Source organism: Hyla sarda, chromosome 4 (genome assembly GCF_029499605.1).
Source record: "Hyla sarda isolate aHylSar1 chromosome 4, aHylSar1.hap1, whole genome shotgun sequence".
In the NCBI taxonomy this organism is placed as follows: domain Eukaryota; kingdom Metazoa; phylum Chordata; class Amphibia; order Anura; family Hylidae; genus Hyla; species Hyla sarda.
This window is the reverse complement of record NC_079192.1, coordinates 189,663,574-189,688,340: the sequence shown is the minus strand read 5'-3', so window position 1 is coordinate 189,688,340 and position 24,767 is coordinate 189,663,574. Positions and strand designations below refer to the sequence as shown.

General features: G+C 41.1%; 1 protein-coding gene across 9 annotated transcripts in view; it reads left to right on the top strand.

Moving 5' to 3' along the window:
- The window catches only part of CCDC136 (coiled-coil domain containing 136), a 71,294-nt gene that overhangs the window by 10,301 nt on the left and 36,226 nt on the right, over window positions 1-24,767 (top strand). For 7 of the 9 annotated variants that reach the window (XM_056573122.1, XM_056573126.1, XM_056573119.1 and 4 more), the window contains exons 2-7: window positions 2,484-2,579; window positions 5,459-5,650; window positions 6,022-6,096; window positions 7,542-7,856; window positions 16,617-16,728; window positions 23,708-23,957. In XM_056573122.1, the coding sequence (XP_056429097.1) occupies window positions 2,484-2,579; window positions 5,459-5,650; window positions 6,022-6,096; window positions 7,542-7,856; window positions 16,617-16,728; window positions 23,708-23,957 (1,040 nt within the window). The remainder of the gene's footprint in view (window positions 1-2,483; window positions 2,580-5,458; window positions 5,651-6,021; window positions 6,097-7,541; window positions 7,857-16,616; window positions 16,729-23,707; window positions 23,958-24,767) is intronic. The other 2 variants (XM_056573121.1, XM_056573125.1) reach the window with 1 other exon arrangement.

Here is a 24,767-nt window from a genome sequence, read left to right as displayed (position 1 = left end):
AACTTTCTGGCACCAGTTGATTAAAAAAATAAAATGTTTCCCGGCAGAGTACCACTTTAAGGATTACCAATAGAGAATGAGTGAAAGCAGTGGGTGATCATACATTTTTCAAGGTAAAGATTAGGTCAGTGAAGTTTGAGGGAATCTAGGAGAGGGGAGAGTCCATAGTGTTAGGGGCCAAAAGAATTTGTGATATGAGAAGAAGGAAGTGATAGACTGTAAAAAGACAGGTTCAGGAGGAGCAGTTAGTTCCTTTTGTGTATGCATTTTATTTTAAAAAGTCATTAGTATGATCAATGAACACAAAATAGTGACTAACTGCTTGATGCTGACAGTAAGCTGTCTCACTTCTGTAAGTCATACAGTAGTGATGGAAAAAATTGTATTTAACAAAAAAAAATTATAACAACATTTTTATTACATTTTAAACAGGGATGAGTTTATGTGAGCGGGCAGGGCAATAAAAATGTAGCCGACAATAATAAAAATGTAGTGTGTGTGTGTGTGTGTTTTTCACTTTTTTTTATTTATTTTTTTACATATTTTAGGTAGTACTACTACTTACAGCATGGAACACACTGTACTAATTGACAGATCGCCCTGGGTCCGTTGCGATCCTTCTGTATAATTTATAGATACGGCTGACTGCTCTTCTATGGTTCCCTGCACAGACGTATATATACATCTATTCATATTTCCCGCAGAGCTGTGATTGGCCACATGGTTCCAGCCAGTCACAACCATCTGCGGGAAATATGAATAGGTGTATATATATGTCAGTGCAGGAGACCATAGAAGAGCGGCCGGCCACATCTATACATTGTACAGGAGGATCACAGCGGGTGTCAGGAGTGCCACTGGCTGTGATCTGTCTATTAATGCAGGTACTACAGCTCCCAGTATGGAGCAGAGTGTGCTCCATGATGGGAGTAGTAGTACCCGCAGTTAAGGACAGATCACAGTGGGAGTCACTCCTGACATCCGCTGTGATCGTCCTTTCTATTGCAGAGATGGAGCAGCTTTCTCCTGCGCTCCGCATCTCTGCACTATACTCCGGCCAGTGATGGGAATTGAACATCACTCATTCATATTTCCCTCTGAGAGCTGTGATTGGCTGCCACCATCCGGCCAATCCCCACTCTGGCTGGAAAATGTGAATGAGTGAGGTGAATTTCTATTCACATAACTGGCCGGCCCGACGTATAATGCAGAGATGCGAGCACTGTATAGAGCCGCTCCGCATCTCTGCTGTATTATGGACCATCGGGTGTCCGGAGTAACACCTGGACGGTCTGTCCATTAGTACAGGTACTACTACTCCCATCATGGAAGTGTATGTTCCATGCTGGGAGTAGTAGTACTACCTAAAAATGTAAAAATAAATAAATAAATAAAAATGTGAAACACACACACTTTATAAAAAATGTATTAAAATTTAATTATAAAAAAGAAAAATTTTGTAAAATACATTTTTTTCCATCCCTACTGCATCCTTTTTTTTTTTTTTGGTACCCAACAAATTTGGAAAAAAAAACACCAAAGGGGCCAAAAAAGGCAAATTCCACAAAAAGGTAAAAATGCTAGAAAAAACGCCAAAACGCAGGGAAAAACAGTGGCAGTTTTTCTGGCGTTTTTTTCTGGTGTTTTTAAGCCTATAAAAAAAGCTGTGCAAAAACCTCAGTGGAATCCTTGCCTAAGAAAAGTAGTATGCTTACAATTGTCCTCTTCTAACCGTTATGACTCTTTTATTTTTCTGTATACAGGAATGTATAAGGGTTAATTTTTTGCACCATAATCTGTAGTTTTTATCGGTACCATTTTTCTTTGATAGACCTTTTTGATCTCTTTTTATTTTTTCTGGTATATGAAGTGATTAAAATTCAGTATTTTTTTTAAATGTTTACGCCATTGACCATGTAGTTTAACTAACATTATATATTAGTATATATTAATAGTTCTGACATTTCCACATGCAGTGATACCAAACATGCTTATGTTTATTTTTATTTACATTATTTTAAATAATAGTCTCCATATGAGGACTATTACATGCAATTTTACATGCATTGCTTAAAGGGGTATGCCGGCAAAAACATCTTATCCCCTATCCAAAGGATAAGGGATACGATGACTGATTGCGGGGGGGGGGGGGGGGGCCCATCGCTGAGACCCCGAAATCTCCCTGCAGCACCCGCATTCTATGCCGGGCTGCATCTCCCAGTTTAGAAAACCTCCGGGTTTCTGGGACTGGGGATGTGACGTAACGCCACACCTTGACGTAATGCCAAGCTCTGATTTGCTATTGCTGGATAACCACTTAAAGGGAGCCTACTACATGCATAGTAGGCAGTGAACTATTTTACTGATTTATCATCGGGACCAAGGAGGTGCAAGTTGCAAACCTGATAGAGACTCTGATTCTTTTGTAAAATATGTAATTTATTTAACTATATAATATAGATGTATTTTTCTTTTTGCTATAGCATCCAACCCAGGCTCAGGATCTACCGGCCGCTGGATTCCTCAGCCTCTTACCAGAAGGAATCATTCTTACCCCAGAGAGTTGCTGAATGGTGAGTGTAAGTAAATCTATTCAGTTTCTTTAAAGATAATAAATGAATAAAACAAACACAAAGTGAAAAGTGTACGGACAGGTGTTACTGGATGTATAGACATAATGGCCCTCATTTACTTGTTCCTGTTGGGTTATTCTGGTGCATAGTGTCTGTGACATGTCTGCGCCAGTCTGTAACAATGTGCGCCAGATATATAGTTCTGTATGTGCTTATGTGTATCAAGTATGGAGAAATGCAGTGTGTTCACATAAAGCAGATTTGTTGTAGAAAATTTAAGCACCAAAATGTCTGCAACTAATCTGTGGCATGTGATCATACTTACAAATCAAATTATATTATACATATATATAAATATAAATTATTGACAGAAAATAAAGAAAATATTTAGTAAGGTTTTTGGTTAAAAAAAAAAATAAGGTTAATCAGCAATATGTTTATTATTTGTGTTTTGTTCTGTTGAATAATACATTATCTTCTGCAATGCACCAAAATAAGTCCGTCTAAAGGCTTTCAACTTCTACTATTTATTAGTGTCAAATATGGGACACAAGAAAACGATAAATACAAGTCATTCAATACTAGGAAAAAAACAATAGAGAATCAAACATTACTTGTACGCAATAAAGAAAAGCCAGTGTTTTATGTGACATATGGTAGTGACACTTTAGCAAGCAAAAATTATCTCTACTATACTTTCTATTCTTAAAAAGCCACATATGCAGTATATTTTGTGGGTTATACCTTTGCATACTATACATTATACGGTCAAAAGTATATACCACATGAATATCCCATCCGTAAGCACTTACTGAATATCTCATTTAATATGCTTTATTATAGAGGTGTCCCTCCTTTCCCTTTGATGCTCTAAAATTCCTTCCTTCTTAGGAAAGTCTTTCCACTAGACTTTTTACTGTAGTGCATTAAAGCAAAAGAACACTGATGAGGTCCAACTTGCATTTATAGGGGTACTCCAGGGCAAAAAAATGATTTTTTTATTATAAATCAACTGGTTGCAGAATGTTAAACAGATTGGTAAATTGCTTCTATTAAAAAATCTTAATCCTTTCAGTACTTATCAGCTGCTGTATGCTCCACAGGAAGTTCTTTTCTTTTTGAATTTATTTTCTGTCTGACCACAGTGCTCTCTGCTGACACCTCTGTCCATTTCAGGAACTGTCCAGAGCAGGAGAAAATCCCCATAGCAACCCTCTCCTGCTCTCGACAGTTCCTGAAATGGACACAGGTGTCAGCAGAGAGCACTGTGGTCAGACAGAAAAGAAATTCAAAAAGAAAAAAACTTCATCTGGAACATACAGGAAGGATTAAGATTTTTAAATAGCAGTAATTTACAAATCTGTTTAACTTTCTGGCACCAGTTGATTTGTAAAAAAAAATAAATAAATAAAAAATTCCACTGGAGTACCCCTTTAAAGAGATTATCCCAAAATTTTAAGTGATCACTTATTACATAGATGATCAGTAGGGTTCCGACTGCTGGGACCCTCACCAATTCCAAAAGTAGAGGTCAATTGTTATGGAGCAATCGACCACAATGCTTGGTCCCTGCTCCATTCACTGTCTATGGAACTTCAGAAGTTCAGTGCCTGGCAATGTTTGGAAGAGAATGAATGGAGAGTTGGGTAATGCTCCATTAACAATTGACATCCATTCTCATGATTAAAGGGGGTCCCAGCATTTGAATCCCCAACAATCAGCTATCTCTTTTTCGGCGGATAGGGGATAACTTTTGGTCTTGAGGATATTCTTTTTACATTTCAATGTATCTTAAAAGTCAGGACTTTGAGGAAAGCAGTGCCATAAATCGAAGCATTCTGGTGGGAGCCCCATTTACAGATTTAGCCTTGTAGCCCATCTTCTTGCCTCTAGTCAAAATGCTGGAATCATACAATTATATAGAATGTAATTCTATGCCACAGTTTTAAGATTTCGAACTGCTGTAACTAAGTATGAAAAGCAGCACCAGACCATTATTTCTCCTACACTTAACTTTAATTCTGGTCATCTGAATGTCGTATCTTGAAGCATGATTCCTCACCTGGCAGAATGTTTTCCAGCAGACATAATATACATACGGATTGGATGTGCCTCCAAAGCTTTCTGCTCTCTTGCTGCCACTGTTAACAGGCAGCAGAGTGAAGGGGAATTGAAGGGCCTTTAGATGACAGCTCATGTTTTCTTCATGTTCATGCAGAGCATTTAATACATAGGAGACCTCCTGTCTAAATATAAAAGGCTGTAGACACTGTTGTGAATTTTTTTTTCTATTCTTGCTTTGTACTTATGGTACAAAAACCTTTTTTCCATAAGTCATTATTAAAAAATGTTTACTTCTTTTTCTACAGCTTCTGTTATCAGTAAAGTCCATCAGAGAAGCTATTCTCTGGTAGGCTTTTTCTCAGCCTTTCTCTTCTCTCTTGTGCCTATCTTCTGAACTGATTCATGACCGGATCAAAGGACAACTTTGCTTTGGTCATAAATCAGCATAGGTTTTCCTTTAGGAAAGAAATAAAAAAGTCACCGAATCTCTTCTGCCGGCTGCAGCGATATCCTCCCTCAGCCATTGATATGCTGAAAGGTCCTTATCCACATAGTTGTTGAAAGGCGTTAAACCTGGGGTGCAGTTACACCTGGGCCCACGAACCAGTAAGGGCCCCATAAGTTTTTTTTTCTATATGAGGAAAGCAGTTCCATAAATAATTACTAATTACTAATATCACTAACCAGATGCTGCATGATTGGAGTAATAGGGCAATGACAAGGTTGAATTTTCTGCTGTCTTGAACTAATCTAAATACTAAAAACCAGATACATTATGTGAGGCCGATTTATAAGTGTTTAACTTACTTGACTGCTCTCAGATTCAGAAGATGAAGAGCCGCCGGACCTTGAGTCAGAGTCTGGAGATGTTCCAAGTGGTTCAGAAAGCGGTCCCAGTAGTATGCTTTTAGATAGCCAAGATTTAAGAACCCAGATCATACAACTGCTGACAGAACTGGAAGAAACACGGGAACTGGCACTTAAACATGAAGACAGCTTTTTGGAGATGCAGGGTAAATAGTGTTAATATTCCCAAGCCTCATATGTTATCAATGGAATGTTGTACTGTTACATTCTGTTATATTCACATTTAAACGTTTTCTCAATCATTGCATCATTCCTACCTCCTCCTTTGAAGCATGCTTCACCCACAGGAGAACCTGATATCTGACCAATTTGCAATACACCTAATAGATGGTTAACCCTATCATTCCTCTAACAGCACGACAGCACCATTTATAGCAACATACACCAGTCTTCCAGCAGATTATTGTCCCCTTCTTCATTCCTATACTAATATAAGACAACATACATATTTAAGACTGATCAAACTGATTTTGCATTGGTGCAGCCACCTGCTGTTACTTTTTGTTTTGTATTACAGGTATCTTGGAGGAAGAGCGATTGGCAAGTGCTCAACAAGCTGAGATTTTTACCAAGCAAATTCAGAGACTGCAAGGTGAGCGGTGCAGTGACATACATATGCTTGATTTACAAATTCTAGGGCTGCGAAAAAAACATTAAAGGGGTACTACGGTGGATTTTTTTTTTAAATCACCTGGTGCCAGAAAGTTAAACAGATTTTTAAATTACTTCTATTTGAGAATCTTAATGCTTCCAGTACTTATCATCTTCTGTATACTACAGAGGAAGTTCTTGTCTTTTTGAATTTCTTTTCTGCCTGACCACAGTGCTCTCTGCTGACACCTCTTTCCATGTCAGGGCTCGACCTTCTTCCTAGTACCCGGGCCCATTGCATCACACTGGCACTAGGCATATCTCTGGCTGAGGTGAGACATTGTTGCGGCCGGCGATAAGCTTAGCGTAGTGTGACGTGGCCCCAGAATGCAGAAAAAAACAGGGCCAAAGAACGGGAGAGCGATATCAGCACACTGGGGGAGTGGTGGGAGGTAAACTAAAGTATGTTCTTTTCTTGTCGCAGCCTGGGCAGAACAAAAAATATAAAAAAAAAAACAACACTGGATAACCCCTTTAAAGGGGTACTCCGGCGCTTAGACATCTTATCCCCTATCCAAAGGATAGGGGATAAGAAGCCTGATGGCGGTTGTCCCGCCGCTGGGTACCCCCGTTATCTTGCATGCTGCACCCCGTCTTTAATCAGTCCCCGGAGTGTGTTCGCTCCGGGTCTGATTACCGGCGACCACAGGGCCGGCGGCGTGTGACGTCACGCCTCCGCCCCTGTGTGACGTCACAGCCCCCTCCCATAGGCTTGCATTTAGGGGGGCGGAGAGTGATGTCACACGGGGGCGGAGGCGTGACATCACACGCCGCCGGCCCTGTGGTCGCCGGTAATCAAACCTGGAGCGAACACGCTCCGGGGACTGATTAGAAACGGGGTGCCGCATGCAAGATCGAGGGGGTACCCAGCGGCGGGACCCCCACGATCAGGCATCTTATCCCCTATCCTTTGGATAGGGGATAAGATGTCTAAGCGCCGGAGTACCCCTTTAAAGGGTAACGAACATTTTAAGATACTTCTTTCTATCTTAAGAGGTGTTCACACAACCTATGTAGGCCCATTTCTTTTAAAGGAGTAGTCCAGTATAACAAAACTTATCACCTAGGGCAGTGGTCTCCAACCTGCGGACCTCCAGATGTTGCAAAACTACAACTCCCAGCATTCCCGGACAGCCAACGGCTGGGGTCACACTGCTATATCTCTGGCTCTCCCATAGAGATGCATGGAGGGGCTGTGTCGGCCACAGCTTTGTGCCATGGTTAACACACTTTATTCGTGTAGAGAGTTGGGCCACCGATTGGGAGATCTTGCGGGGTCCCAGGGATTGAATCCTCCATAATCAGACACTAAGTTTTGTTATACTGGTTAACTTCTGTAATGTAATTTACGCCTCAGAATAACATGTTCCTTTCATCTCTCTGAAGCTCAGCTGCGCTCTGTGCAGGAAGAAGTAGACAGCCTGGAGCAGGAGAAGGAGTGCGAACTGCTGGAGGTGTCCCAAGAGTTGCGATGTGCTCAGGAGGAGATCATGTCTCTGCGGCAGGCTGCAGAAGAAGCTGCAGCTGAGAGGGAGAGTGACATTGCTTCCTTGCAGGAGGAGCTGTGCAGGCTGCGAGCAGAACTCCATGAATTGCAGGAGACAAGACAGGAGTATGAAATGGAGATAACTACTCTTAGAGCAGAGATCAGCATGAAAATCTGCAGTGGCCATGTAGGTCAAGAGCCAGCAACCCTGCAGGGTAAGCACTTTCACCCTTTATAATGTGCATACTAAATATCTGAAATATCTTAAGGGGTACTCCCGTGGAAAACTTTTTTTTTTTTTTTTTTTTTAGATCAACTGGTGCCAGAAAGTTAAACAGATTTGTAAATTACTTTTATAAAAAAAATCTTAATCCTTTCAGTACTTTTTAGGGGCTGTATACTACAGAGGAAATGCTTTTCTTTTTGGATTTCTCTTATGTCACGAGCAGGAGAAAATCACCATAGCAAACATATGCTACTCTGGACAGTTCCTAAAATGGACAGCAGATGTCAGCAGAGAGCACTGTGGTCGTGACATAAGAGAAATCCAAAAATCCAATTTCCTCTGTAGTATACAGCCCCTACAAAGTACTGGAAGGATTAAGATTTTTTAATAGAAGTAATTTACAAATCTGTTTAACTTTCTGGCACCAGTTGATAAAAAAACCCTTTAAGCAGATCTTAGGCAGATACTGAAACATATTCTTTTTTCTAATCTGTTTCCATTTTCTGTGTGTAACATTTTGTATTTCATTTTTTGTGCATCAAGATATACCTTATGGCAAGCTAGAAGGAAATAGGTTCAAAAGACAGCAGTCGTCCCATTGACATGTATAGGAAAGGTGCCTGGGCGTGCTCTGTGGCCTTTACAGAGGTCATTCTTTAGGGAGGGGTATGCTGATCTGTGAGCATCAGCTATTTCGTGTACCTCTGTTATCTATACACTGGTGTCACCTTTTACTCAAATCCTATGCACTTCTGGGAAGTGATCTTTACAGACCAGGACGTCTCAACTGCAAGATTTTAGGATTATTTTAAATAATATACTTAGTAATATGGAAAACATAACCAAAAAATTTTAAAGACAAAAACTTGATTTAACTCCTTGGGGACGAAGGGCATATGCATACGCCCTCGCGTCCCGTCACTTAAGGACGGAGGGCGTATCCATACGCCCTCGGCATTTCCGATCACTGCCGCTCGCCGGGCGGTGATCGGACCGGGATGACTGCTGATATCTATCAGCAGGCATCCCATGGCAATGCCTAGGGGGGTCCTGAGATCCCCCCCATATCGGCGATCGCAGCAAATCGCAGGTCAATTCAGAGCTGCAATTTGCCGCGATCCGGGCAAATCGGGTCACTGGTGACCCGATCTCCCGGAAAATAAGACTGATCGGAGCTGTCAGAGCCAGCTCCGACCAGCCTAAAGGATAGGAGCGAGGTGGCAGTGTTGCCACCCCTTCCTATCCTCTGCCATTGGTCGGTCAGGCTGACCACCAATGGCAGGAGGGGGGCGGGGGGGTTAGAGTTCATTTCCCCCGCTCTGGCCACCGATTGGAAGTCGGTACAGAGCGGGGGAACACGGGCGGAGAGGGGGGGAGCATGACCTTCGGAGGCGGCATCGGCGGCATCCACAAAGCAGCGGCGGCAGCAGGAGGAGCGGTGGCCGGAAAGTGCGTCGGAGAAGGCTGCAGTGAAGATCGCGATAAGTGATCTTCACTGTGGCCTTCTAAAAGCTGCAAAACTACAACTCCCAGCATGCCCAGACAGCCAAAGGCTGTCTGGGCATGCTGGGAGTTGTAGTTTTGCAACATCTGGAGGGTCACAGTTTGGGGACCACTGTGTAGTGGTCTCTAAACTGTGATCCTCCAGATGTTGCAAAACTACAACTTTCAGCATGCACTGACTGTCTGGGCATGCTGGGAGTTGTAGTTTTGCAACATCTGAAGTGGCACAGTTTGGAGACCACTATATGGTGGTCTCCAAACTGTAGCCCTCCAGATGTTGCAAAACTACAACTCCCAGCATGCCCAAACAGTCAGGGATGCTGGGCGTGTAGTTCTGCAATATCTGGCCCTTCAGATGTTGCGGAACAACAACTCCCAGCATGCCTGGACAGTCTGGGCATGCTTGGAGTTGTAGTTTTGCAACATCTGGAGGGCTACAGTTTGGAGGCCACTGTTCTTCCCCAGTTGTTGCATAACTACAACTCCTAGCATGCCCAGACTGTCCAGGCATGCTGGGAGTTGTAGTTCTGCAACATCTGAAGGGCCAGATATTGCAGAACTACACGCCCAGCATCCCTGACTGTCTGGCCGTGCTGGGAATTGTAGTTTTGCAACAGCTGTAGGCACACTGGTTGGGAAACACTGAGCTAGAGTCTGTTTCCTTACTCAGTGATTCCAACCCACGTGCCTCCAGCTATTGCAAAACTACAATTTCCAGAGTGCACTGACAGACCGTACATGCTGGGAGTTGTAGTCTTGCAACAGCTGGAGGCACATGGGTTGGAATCACTGAGCTAGAGTCTGTTTTCTAACTCAGTGGTTCCCCACCAGTGTGCCTTCAGCTGTTGTAAAACTACAACTCCCAGCATGTACGGTCTGTCAGTGCATTCTGGGAGTTGTCATTTTGCCACAGCTGAAGGTTTGGGCCCCCCCCCCATGTGAATATACAGGGTACATTCACACGGGCGTGTTTACAGTGGGTTTCCTTCAAGGAAACTTACTGTGAACCCCTGCCTGTGTGAATGTACCCTAAAAACACTACACTACACTAGCAAATAATAAAAAGTACAACACTACACATACACCCCCTTACATGTCAACCCGCCCCCCCCCCCACCCAATAAAAATGAAAAACGTCTCATACGGCAGTGTTTCCTAAACGGCGCCTCCAGCTGTTGCAAAACCACAACTCCCAGTGTTGCCAGACAGCCATAGACTGTCCTGGCAGGCTGGGAGGCTTGCAACAGCTGGAGGCACCCTGTTTGGGAAACACTGCTGTAGGGTTTTGGTGGAGATAAGCCCCATCCTTGTAACCGGGTCCACCACTATTGCAAATTCCTTATTCAGGCCTCAAATGCGCATGGAGCTCTCTCACTTCAGAGCCCTGTCGTATTTTAAGGCAACAGTTTAGGGCCACATATGGGGTATCTCCGTACTCGGGAGAAATTGCGTTACAAATTTTGGGGGGATTGTTCTCCCATTACCCTTTGTAGAAATGGTAAATTTTGGAAAAAAAGCTGCACTTTAGTGAAAAATTTTTTTTTTCATTTACACATCCGAATTTAACGAAAAGTCGTCAAACACCTGTGGGGTATTAAGGCTCACCGGACCCCTTGTTGCGTGCCTTGGGGGGTGTAGTTTCCAAAATAGTATGCCATGTGTTTTTTTTGCTGTTCTGGCACCACAGGTGCTTCCTAAATGTGACATGCCCCCAAAAACCATTTCAGCAAAATTCACTCTCCAAAATCCCATTGTCGCTCTTTCCCTTCTGAGCCCTCTACTGCGCCCGCCGAACACTTGACATACACATATGAGGTATTTCCATACTCAAGAGAAATTGGGTTACAAATTTTGGGGGGCTTTTTCTCCTATTACCCCTTATAAAATTTCAAAAACTGGGTCTACAAGAACATGTGAGTGTAAAAAATGAAGATTTTGAATTTTCTCCTTCACTTTGCTGCTATTCCTGTGAAACACCTAAAGGGTTAACAAACTTACTGAATGTCATTTTAAATACTTTGAGGGGTGCAGTTTTTATAATGGGGTCATTTATGGGGTATTTCTAATATGAAGGCCCTTCAAATCCACTTCAAAACTGAACTGGCCCCTGAAAAATTCCAATTTTGAAAATTTTGTGAAAAATTGGAAAATTGCTTCTGAACTTTTAAGCCCTCTGATGTTTTCCAAAAGTAAAAACATGTCAACTTTATGATGCAAACATAAAGTAGACATATTGTATTTGTAAATCAATATATAATTTATTTGGAATGTATGTTAACCTTACAAGCAGAGAGCTTCAAAGTTAGAAAAATGCTAAATTTTCAATTTTTTCATAAAATTTTGGATTTTTTCACCAAGAAATGGTGCAAGTATCGACAAAAATTTACCACTAACATAAAGTAGAATATGTCACGAAAAAACTATCTCGGAATCAGAATGAAAAGTAAAAGCATCCCAGAGTTATTAATGCTTAAAGTGACAGTGATCAGAATTGCAAAAAATGCTCCCGTCCTTAGGGTTATAATGGGCTCCGTCCCCAAGGAGTTAAGCAATAGGTCGTTTTCTGATGACACATTCTCTTTAACCCCTTAGGGACTCATCCCATTTTCAGCTTAAGGAAATACCTCATATGTGTATGTCAAGTGCTCTGTGGGTGCACTAGAGGGCTCAGAAGGGAAGGAAGGACAATGGGATTTTGGAGAGCGAATTTTGCTGAAATGGTTTTTGGGGGGCATGTCACATTTAAGAAGCCCCTATGTGCCAGAACAGCAAGTAAACCCCCACATGGCATACTATTTTGGAAACTACACCCCTCAAGGAACGTAACAAGGTGTACAGTGAGCCTTAACACCCCACAGGTGTTTGATGACTTTTTGTTAAAGTCGAATGTGTAAATGAAATATTTTTTTTTTCACTAAAATGCTGGTTTTCCCCCAAATTTGTTATTTTTACATAGTGACATAGTTCATAAGGTTGAAAAAAGACCAGAGTCCACTAATTTCAACCTATATCCCTAATGAGTCCCTACTGAGTTGATCCAGAGGAAGGCAAAAAACCCTCATACTAGAGGTAAAAATTCCTTCCCAACTCCAAATATGGCATCAGAATAAATCCCTGGATCAACGTTCTGTCCCTATAAATCTAGAATCCATAACCGGTGATGTTATTACTCTCCAAAAAAAATGCATCCAGACCCCTTTTGAACTCTTTTACAGAGTTCCCCATGATCACCTCCTCCGGGAGAGAATTCCACAGTCTCACTCCTCTTACACTAAAGAACCCTCGTCTGTGCTGGTGTAGAAACCTTCTTTTGTCAATGGATACAGTCCAGGGTATAAATTAGGGATTGACCGATATTGATTATCATTATCATCGTTATAATCATTATCGTCATTATCGGCATATCGGCAAGGTAATTGCCTATACCGAGAATGTCTAAAATCGTGAATATCGGCAGATAATATCGGCCAAACCGATAATTGGTCGATCCCTAGTATAAATAGATCAAGGTAGAGATCTCTGTACGGTCCCCTGATATATTTATACATAGTTATTAGGTCGACCCTAAGTCTTCTTTTTTCTAAACTAAATAACCCCAATTCTGATAATCTTTCTGGGTACTGTAGTCCTCCCATTCCATTTATTACTCTGGTTGCCCGTCTTTGAACCCTCTCCAGCTCCACTATATCTTTCTTGTACACTGTTGTCCAGGACCTTACACAAGGGGTAATACTGTTTACAAGGGTAATAGGAGAAAATGCCCCCCAAAATTTGTAACCCCATTTCTTCTTAGTATGGAAATACCTCATGTGTGGAAGTCAAGTGATCTGCGGGCGCACTACAATGCTCAGAAGAAAAGGAGCCACATTTGGCTTTTGGAAAGTAAATTTTGCTGAAATTGTTTTTGGAGGGAATGTCGCATTTAGGAATCCCCTATGGTTCCAGAACAGCAAAAAAAACTCCACATGGACTACTGTTTTGGCAACTACACCCCTCAAGGAACGTAACAAGGGGTCCAGTGAGCCTTTACACCCTACAGGTGTTTGACGACTTTTCGGATGTGTAAATGAAAAAAAAATTTCTTTCACTAAAATGCTGTTTTTTCCCCAAATTTTTACAAGGGGTAATAGGAGAAAGTGCCCCCCAAAATTTGTAACACCACGATGCTCAGAAGAGAACGAGTGCCATTGAGCTTTTGGAGAGAGAATTTGTTTGGAAAGGAAGTCGAGGGCCATATGCATTTACAAAGCCCCCATGGTGCCAGATCAGTGGCTTTTTTCCTATTTTCCCTTGTGAAAATAAAAATTTAGGGTAACACCAGCATTTTAGTGACATTTTTTTTTTTGTCATTTTCCCATTCAACTTTAATGAAAATTCATCAAACACCTGTGAGGTTTTAAGGCTCACTATACCCCTTGTAATGTTCCATGAGGGGTCTAGTTTCCAAAATGGGGTCACATGTGGGTATTTATTTTTTTGCATTTATGTCAGAACCGCTGTAAAATTAGCCGCCCCTGTGCAAATCACCAATTTAGGCCTCAAATATACATAGTGCGCTCTCACACCTGAGCCTTGCTGTGTGCCCACAGGGCATTTTACTTCAACATATGGGGTATTTCCGTACTCAGGAGAAATTGTGTTACATATTTTGGGGGTCTTTTTTACCTTTTACCTCTTGTGAAAATGAAAAGTATGGGGCAACATCAGCATGTTAGTGTAAACATTTTTATTTTTTTACACTAACAGGCTGATGTAGACCCCAACTTTCCTTTTTCATATGGGGTAAAAGGAGAAAAAGCCCCCCAAAATTTGTAACGCAATTGCTCCTAAGTACAGAAATACCCCACATGAAATACGAAGTGAGAGAGCATCATGCGCATTTGAGACCTAAATTGGGGATTTGCATAGGGGCGGACGCGGTGCAAGCATTAGGCCCTATTCACAGAATTCCTCCTCAAATGAAAGCTTAATACACTTCTATGAGAGTCCACACTCCCATTCACACTTCTACAGAATTTCTGCTGGGATTCAGCATCAATTCAGCACAAAATCCTCAAAAGCGGAAGCAGAATTGGGGCGGATGAGCAGAAATTCTGCCGTGTGAATAGGGCCTTACAATTGCCTCCGCTACCAAAAATATTCTATGCCAGTGATTCTGTTGCTAAACTCCCAGCATGCCTGGACCGTCAGTGGTTGCCCGGCAATGCTGAGAGTTGTTGTTTTGCAACAGCTGGAGGCTCTGTTTTGAAAACACTGCCGTTTGAAAACTATTTCTCCCGCTACTATCTTCTGTCACAAAATAACGGCCGTTATTAATAACGGGCTATAACGGCTATTAGAAAATCCCATTACAATCTATGGGATTTTTCTAACGGCCGTATAGGATTTTCTAACTGCCGTTTTACTGCCGATTTTCTGATGGAACTTCAAAAACGGAGTAATTATGTAGTGTGAAAGGGGCCTAACAGAACCTAACTCAAATTGCAACAGCTGGAAGCACACTTGTTCAAAAACCTTGAGTTAGGTTCTGTTACCTCACTCTGTATTTTCCAAGCTGTGTGCCTCCAGCTGTTGCAAAACTACAACTCCCAGCATGTACTGATCGCCGAAGGTCATGCTGGGAGTTGTAGTTAAACAACAGTTGGAGGCACGCAACTACAACTTCCAGCATGCCGAGACAGCCGTTTGCTGTTCGTGCATGCTGGGAGTTGTAGTTTTGCAATATATAGAGGGCCACGGTTTAGAGACCACCACACAGTGATCTCCACACTGCAGACCTCAAGATGTTGTAAAACTACAAATCCCAGCATGCCGAGATGGAAAACTGCTGTGTGGGCATGCTGGGAGTTGTAGTTTTGCAAGATCTAGAGGGCCACAGCTTAGAGACCACTGCACAGTGATCTCCAAACAGTAGCCATCTAAATCTTGCAAAACTACAAATCCCAGCATGCCCAAACAGCAAACAACTGTCTGGGCATGCTGGGAGTTGTAGTTTTGCAACATCTGAAGAGCTACAGATTAGAGACCACTGTATAGTGGTCTACAAACTGCCTCTCCAGATGTTGCTAGGCAACTACTCACCAGCAGGATCGCGTCACCAGGAGGATCGCTGCCTGCCGCACCTTCAGGAGGATCGCCGCCCGCCGCCGATCTGTAAGTCACTGCTGCTGCCCGCCGCTGCTCACAGGACAGTTCCCCTGCTCTGCCCGGACTACCGTGGATGGGCAGAGCGGGGGAACCAAACTTTAACCCCCCGATCTGCTATTGGTCGGTCGCTTCTGACCGACCAATAGCAGAGCAAACGGGGAACGGAATTCTGGGATGCAGGGTGCACCTGTATGCCCTGCGTCCCCAAGAGGTTAAAAGGGTGCTCTGGTGGAAAACAAATGTTTTCGAATCAACTGGTGCGAAAAAGTTATACAGATTTCTAAATGACTTATATTTAAAAATCCTAATCCTTCCAGTACTAATCAGCTGTTATGTGCTGGAGAGGAAGTTGTATAGTTATTTTCTGTCTCATGACAGTGCTCCCTACTGCCACCTCTGTCCGTGTCAGGAACTGTCCAGAGTAGGAGCAAATCCCCATAGCAAACCTTTCCTGCTCTGGACAGGTCCTCATATGGACAGAGATGGCAGCAGAGAGCACTGTGGTCAGACAGGGAAGAACTACACAACTTCCTCTGTAGTATAAAGCAGCATTAATAAGTACTGGAAGGATTAAGATTTTTAAATAGAAGTAATTTACAAATCTGTTTAAATTTCTAGCACCAGTTGAACTGATAACATTTGTTTCCCACCAGAGTACTCCTTTAATGCAATCTTAGAATGCACAAGAACAAGAAGGTTGTCATAAAATATTATTTCCAATTGGCCTACGTATGTTTATAAGAGATTTGCACATTTAATTCATTTAATGGTCACCAGCTTATCTATTTCCATAAGTCAGACCATGCAGTATGGATTTGATGTTTTGGTGAAGGGACATACTAATAACATTTCTATGTTCCTTTTTGAATAGATATTCATAAACATTTCCCAGTCTGGTAGCTAATATCAAGGGCTATTGTTACATAATGACATGTTAAACTGTTGGTAATTTACAATGCTGTACTAAGTGGTTGTCTGTCTTTTTTATTTTAAATAACCTTTAATTATTCATAGGTTTATTAACAGAACTGGAGAATAATTATTTGTCCTGTCTGCACTGGTTCATAAAAGTAACGTCCTATTACTGTCCTTATGGTAGGAGAGCTGCAGTTCCTGCGTGACCAGTGTCAGCACCTTCAGATGGAACGCAGTATTTTGCAAGAGAGTAACAGTCAACTGAAGAGTCATCTTTTACTTCTGGGTGGAGAGAGGTGCAGATTTTTGTATTTGTATTTATAACACTTGTGTTTCCAGTTTGATGTATGTATGTGAACAGCAGCGGTAAGACTAAATAATTGTCAGGGGGGAAACATGTTCTTGGCTGGGGGGGGGGGGGGGGTGGTATAAAAATAAAAGCTGTGTGGGGGACCAGATCAGGTTTATTATTTTTACAACACCCTCATTTGTGGACAAAGTTCTAGGGAATACTTTGGTCAGACATAAAAAACAGATCCAGAAGGTAGCACAGATTCATAGTCAAGCCAAGGTAGGTTCAGAATGTGGAAAGGGAGCGGGCAGTAACAGTCAGAAAAGAGGATGAGGTCATGTACACATTTTCAAAAAAATTTCATGCAAATAACCAGGGCTCCAGTCCTGCAGGAATGCACAGGAACGGCGTTCCTCTGCTTTTTCCAGAGGAGGAACGCCGTCCCTGTTACACTAGTCCTGCAGTACCAACCTCTGAATTATTCTTACCCTCCCTTCGTCTTCTCCCCTGGCCCGGACTGACAGATGCTGGAGGTGTAAGACCTGTGATGATGTCACCATCACATGTTGGGGCGGAGCTTAGCTGTGGAGGAGAGGGAAGATCGTGGTTAACCCCTTTTACATTTTCGTTTTTTTCCTCCTTACCTTTAAAAAATCATAACTCTTTCAATTTTGCACCTAAAAATCCATATGATGGCTTATTTTTTTCGCCACCAATTCTACTTTGTAATGACATCAGTCATTTTACCCAAAAATGTACGACGAAACGGAAAAAAAAATCATTGTGAGACAAAATAGAAAAAAAAACCCACAATTTTGTAACTTTTGGGGGCTTCCGTTTCTACGCAGTACATTTTTCGGTAAACATGACACCTTCTCTTTATTCTGTAGGTCCATAGGGTTAAAATGATACCCTACTTATATAGGTTTGATTTTGTCGTACTCCTGGAAGAAATCGTAACTATATGCAGGAAAATGAATACGTTTAAAATTGTCATCGTTACCCATATAACTTTTTTATTCTTCCGCATATGGGGCGGTATGAGGGCTCATTTTTTGCGTCATGATCTGAAGTTTTTATCGGTACCATTTTTCGCTTTTTATTCATTTTTTCATGATATACAAAGTGACCAAAAATGTCCTATTTTGGACTTTGGAATTTTTTTGCGTGTACACCATTGACCGTGTGGTTTAATTAATTATATATTTTTATAATTCGGACATTTCCACACATATGTTTTTTTTATTTACACAGTTTTTTTTTTTATGGGAAAAGGGGGGTGATTCAAACTTTTATTAGGGAAGGTGTAAAATGATCTTTATTCACTTTTTTTCCACTTTTTTTTTTTTTTGCAGTGTTATAGCTCCCATATGGGGCTATAACACTGCACACATTGATCTTTTACATTGATCAGTGGTTTCTCATAGGAAACCATTGATCAATGATTCTGCCGCTTGACTGCTCATGCGTGGATCTCAGGCACTGAGCAGTCATTCAGCGATCGGACAGCATGGAGGCAGGTAGGGACCATCTGGCTGTCATGTAAGCTGAGCTAACCGGCATTGTTTTACTTTCACTTTAGATGCGGCATTCAACTTTGAATGCCGCGTCTAAAGGGTTAATAGCCATGGGTCCTGGCCGTTGTTAGAGGCCGGGCCCAACCTGCTATGACGCTGTGGCCCCGCATTATATAACGGGAGCGGACACATGACGTACCGGTACGTCATGGGTCCTTAAGGGGTTAAAGAGTACCTATCACCATCTAAATTTTCCCTAATCCCCCCTCCCCATCTGTCCCTGACTAACTCTATCGCTGCATTTATTTTTCTATAAAAAACCCTAAAAATACCTCTTTTCTATGTCTCTCCAGTAGCTCAATTCAACCACACAATGAAGAGGAGGTTGTCATAGCAACGGCAAGTCTGTGGAGAGAGCAGATAAGCAGTGCTTATATAATTAGCCATGTGGAAAGTGGATAGAGGGGAGAGGAACTGAGAAAAAGAGAAGAGAGAATGTATCCTCTCTGTTTACTCCCTGCTTGTGTATGAGCTGAGTGCTCTCCCTCCCTCCTGCCTGTCTGACTGACAGGCTGGGAGCTGCTCAGAGCAGATTTCAGACTCACTCACTGAGTCTGAAATGCTTGCTGACAGGATTGCTAGGGAGACCCCTATTGGAGACGTTTTTAAAGTAAAAAACGTAAAAAAAAAAACATGAAAGGAGGAACATTTTTTTAAATAAAAGCAATTACCTATCACCATCTAAATTTTCCCTAATCCCCCCTCCCCATCTGTCCCTGACTAACTCTATCGCTGCATTTATTTTTCTATAAAAAACCCTAAAAATACCTCTTTTCTATGCTCTCCAGTAGCTCAATTCAACCACACAATGCAGAGGAGGTTGTCATAGCAACGGCAAGTCCGTGGAGAGAGCAGATAAGCAGTGCTTATATAATTAGCCATGTGGAAAGTGGATAGAGGGGAGAGGAACTGAGAAAAAGAGAAGAGAGAATGTATCCTCTCTGTTTACTCCCTGCTTGTGTATGAGCTGAGTGCTCTCCCTCCCTCCTGCCTGTCTGACTGACAGGCTGGGAGCTGCTCAGAGCAGATTTCAGACTCACTCACTGAGTCTGAAATGCTTGCTGACAGGATTGCTAGGGAGACCCCTATTGGAGACGTTTTTAAAGTAAAAAACGTAAAAAAAAAAACATGAAAGGAGGAACATTTTTTTAAATAAAAGCAATTAAAAAGTTATTCAGTAGGGCTTTATCTTTAATATCTAAAAAGTTTTTTCATGAGAGGTACACTTTAAAGGACCTGTGTGATTCTGTGGAGGAGGCGGGGCTGAGCTGGAGGAGAGGTCACATGTCAACCCAGTAAGGTAATTACATGGAAAGAGATTTGTTACAGTGTATCACCACAGTAGTAAGGAGATCACATGAGTAGGAGGTTCCTTATAGTGTGTCACCTTAGTAGTAATGAGATTACATGAGGAGGAGGTTTGTTACTGTGTGTCATCCAGTAGTAATGAGATTACATCAGGAGGAGGTTTGTTACTGTGTGTCACCCCAGTAGTAAAGTGATTACATGAGGAGGAGGTTTGTTACAGTGTGCCACCCAGTATTTATGAGATTACATGAGGAGGAGGTTTGTTACAGTGTGTCACCCCTGTACTAAGGTGATTACATGAGGAGGGGGTTTGTTACAGTGTGTCACCCCAGTAGCAAGGAGATTTCATGAGGAGGAGGTTTGTTACCGTGTGTCACCCAGTAGTAATGAGATTACATGAGGAGGAGGTTTGTCACAGTGTGTCACCCCATTACTAAGGTGATTACATGAGGAGGAGGTTTGTTACAGTGTCTCACCCCAGTAGCAAGGAGATTACATGAGGAGGAGGTTTCTTACAGTGTGTCACCTGATATAGATGGTGCCTAGTAGGGACTGGTTGATGACCATTGAGTGCATATGTTGGCACTTTAAAAGGCCTATGGGTAAAGCACAAAAATGTAAGAGAAGCAGGAATAGCTAAGGCAGAGGAGCAGCAGCTGCTTATGCCAGGTGGCGCAACACAATAGAAGGACTAAACAAACCCTAAACCCCTCATGCAAGTAACAAATCCCACGCAAAACTAGAATATACAAACACGAAAAAAAAACATGTATGGGATTCCAAAAAAGTTACTTTATTGATACAATGAGTAAAATCACTTAAAAATATATATAAACATATAGCCCGAAAAAACAGGGACATCGAGAGTTAGCCAGTACAGTATAACATTGGAACAGAAGTAAGGGCTCACATAACATAGTTAAATAGTAATAACTTTATATCAGCAGTGCAAGTGCACATAACAGGTAATAGAAGCACATTACATAGTAGAATGCGTGACGCCCCGGAAGAAGCCAGTCTTTAGCGAAACATTGGGTGGTAAGGGCCGACGCTCCAATACCTCCTTGTCCACCTAGTAATTTATCTGGGTTTTTATATGTATTCTACTATGTAATGTGCTTCTATTACCTGTTATGTGCACTTGCACTGCTGATATAAAGTTATTACTATTTAATTATTTAATGTTTTGTGATCCCTTACTTCTGTTCCAATGTTATACTGGATAACTCTCGATGTCCCTGGTTTCTCGGGGTATATGTTTACCGTATATATATATTTTTTAAGTGATTTTACTCATTGTATCAATAAAGTTACTTTTTTGGAATCCCATAAACTTTTTTTTGTGTTTGTATACACTAGTAGGACTACACCTCCGTTGTTACAATTGGCAAGGAAGTATTGGAGATCATTCAGAATTTTGTTCAAGAACAATAATTCTGGCAACATAGGTAATTTTGCCAATTTGCTTGTCCCCATTTAGCTCTAAGAATATCTGTTTATGTTGCTGTATTTTTGTAACAAAATTTATTTCTTTATTGAAAAAAAAAAATATTAATATTTTAGCAAAACACTTATGATAAAGTAATGATTGCATTGTAAAGAATTAAATTCTTTATTATAAATTTTTTTCTAATAACACAAAATTTTATTAATTCTTGTTTGCTATTTAACCTGAACTGTAATGCTGGTAAGACGCACAGGCTTTTTGCACTCGTTGATTATTTTTTAGATAAGTTAATTATCAGGATAATTTATTACAATAATTGGGAAAGAGAATTAAATGTGTTGAATAGAATTTGCATATTACAATAAAAAGAGCAGAATTACTACAATTACATTCAAATTACAGTATAACTAGTCATTAATAGGGTCCGTATAGAGGAATGTTCATGCATTGTGGGAGAACAATAGAATTTCAAGCAGATTTTAGGCATTTATAGTAGCTGCTGATTCAACTTCCAATAAGAGCTCTTAGAAAAATGTCACTTCTCTGCATAATCCCTGATGCCTTTCCCTTACCTCATTCCATATTTCCCAATCACAAATAATTGTCTATCTCCACTTATAACCATATGATTACCATTATAAAAATAGCTGCAAACAACACTGATAGGGATAAATTCCCCATTTCACTGTAGATTCACTATAGACAAGAAACAGCAGCATGCGACTCCTATATCTTAAAGGGGAACTCCGGAGGAAAACTTTTGTTTTTAATCAACTAGTGCCAGAAAGTTAAACAGATTTGTAAATTGCTTGTATTAAAAAATCTTAATCCTTCCAGCACTTATTAGCTGCTGAATACTACAGAAGAAATTCTTAACTTTTTGGAACACAGAGCTCTCTGCTGACACCTCTGTCCATTTTAAGAACTGTCCAGAGTAGGTGAAAATCCCCATAGAAAACTTATGCAGCTCTGGACAGTTCCTAAAATGGACAGAGATGTCAGCAGAGAGCACTGTGGTCATGATGTCAGCAGAGAGCTCTGTGTTCCAAAAAGTAAAGAGTTTCCTCTGTAGTATTCAGCAGCTAATAAGTACTGGAAGGATTAAGATTTTTTTAATAGAAGTAATTGACAAATCTTTTTAACTTTCTGGCACCAGTTGATTTAAAAAATTTCCACCGCAGTACCCATTTAAAAACTTTTCAGGGATATAATATTCTTTATTAGTGATGAATGAATCGAGTATTATATATATATATATATATATATATATATATATATATATATATTTGTTAAGCATTCTTTATTGCATAAAAACCTTACACAGTTACAAAATCTCAAAAGAAGGAAAAGGATAGCAAATTAAATACAGTACATACAATGTGCTATACTCTTCTCCAATTGCAGTCACCGAAATCAGGAAAATATACAGACCTATCTCTCCCCTCTTCCCAGCAGCCATCAACACCTCAATAAACAAATTTACCATTTTACTAACCCCCAGACCCCCCTCCCATACATGAGCCTGCAGATCTGGCACACAGTTCTCAACTCCAATCACTCTGTTCTTCCAGATATCTACTACCATTTTTCTTCCCCTTTGCCCAAATCTCCTCAAAAATGTTGATCCTCTGAATTTCTCTCCTCCATTCTTTCACTGTTTGTTTTTCGGGCCTCATCCATTTACACAAAACTATTATCTATTTCCCACTTTTTTATTTATTTGCTCTCAAACTGTGTATCTGAGAAATGAGGCATACACCACATGCCTCACGCTTGACCCAGCAGGTGTACGGCCAAATCCAAGACAAGTTTGATGTCCAATTCAAGCGAAACATCTGAAAATGAATTTCACCTTTATTCTTTACATGTTTTTTTATTTAGCCTTGGTAGAGGCCTACAGCCACTTATTATTCAAGCAATAAAAAAATGTGAAGTCTGCCCCATGCCCCCGCCCATCCCCACCTTCCATGTGCCATTTATAATAGTAGTCTTTTCATATCTGACAGAAAGGCTTTTGGGCACCAGAGCTCAGATGCAACTGCTACCTCTTCAATCCCTCTAGCTATACGCCTGCAGGCATCCTTTGCAAGATCAGGTATATCCAATTCCCTAACATGATCTTCCAGCCCAATAGTTATCTTATGTACAAATAGTATACATACATGGTATATGTCTTATTTGGTTGCCATTATGTGCTGTGATTTTGTAATGTCTACAGAAACAGTTAACAAAAACTATTCAGCTATGTTTTACCTCTATATCATGTCCTATAAAAAGTAAGGCTGGGTTCACATATGTCCGGCATCCGGCATAGGAGAACTCAGCCTAGATCTCAACGCAACTGATGCCACAACTGATGACAAGTCCATTTTTTCTGGACGGTGGACAGGGGAAGCAGCAAGCTGGATTCCCCTGTCCGGTGCACTCCGGCGTGTCCAACCATCCGAAGTCAAAGATGAGACGCTTGATAATTGTGAACTGTCCCATTCAAATGAATGGGATCAGTTCTAGCTTCAGCTTTCCTACGGTGCATGCCGGAGGGAAACTGTGCCGGACGCTGGATATATGTGAACCCAGCCTTACATGGTTGCACTTTATGCCTTTCCTATCTCTAGCAAGAAATTCTGAAAAATTTGTGTTATACTCCGCAGGGTGCAGGACACAGATCATGGTGATGGCACAGAAGAGTCACATCAAGACCATGGGGAAGAAAGTGAAAGTCTGACAGAGAAAAATCTCCCCGAGTATGATGGTGAAAACATCATTGCTCTGAGTGGAGTTATTGAGACACAAAGCATGGCTGAGCCTGAGAAACATAAAATAACCCGTGAAGAGGACAGGAACAGACTGCATATTCAGCTTCAGAGTGCCGAGGAGAAAGTGCAAATAGCGCAGAGTGAGGTTTGTGTGTTAATTTTATGTAATGTTTAATAGTGACTTTTTATAAAATGTTTATATCCGCTCTTATATGTGTGTATATATATATATATATATATATATATATATATATATATATATATGACACAAAGAGAATTAGTGTTTAAGTTAGCTGAGGTTAAAGCAATTATTGGTAGTATTACCACTTTATTGTCACACTGCATTCACCTTTTTTTTCCCATGTATGGAATTCCCTCCTAAGCCACTGCTGTTCTCCATAGACATCTCTCATCTGCTAGCATGCTTGACCTCTGGAGTCTTAAATGGCCACTAGAACCATTATAACAACACTACGTTTATACGCTGTGGGTGCAAATGATATCTGAGCTGCGGGCAGCATGGGAGGAGCTTGACCCTGAAGCTCCTATTGACTTTAAAGGCACCCTCACCATGTGGCAAATATGAAAAAACGCTTTTAAATTGCTTTGTAAATTGCTTTGTAAATTGCTTTTAGTAAAAAATGCTTAAAACATTCACAATATGTCTGATAGAGTCTTTGCAAAACAGTAGAAATTAAAAAATTTCAAATCACCCAAAGTGCACCTTTCAAATCACCCAAGTGTGAATAGGTGACATATATAACATATTTGCTCCTACCCTCACCATGTGCCCACATGGAAAAGAAGTAACATTTCATGAAAGATGAAGGTTCGTCAAAGCCATCCAGTTGCCCATAGCAACCAATGAGATTGCTTCTTTCATTTTTGAAAAGACCTCTGAGAGATAAAAGAAGCAATTTGATTGGTTGCTATGAGTAACTGGTCAATCTGATGA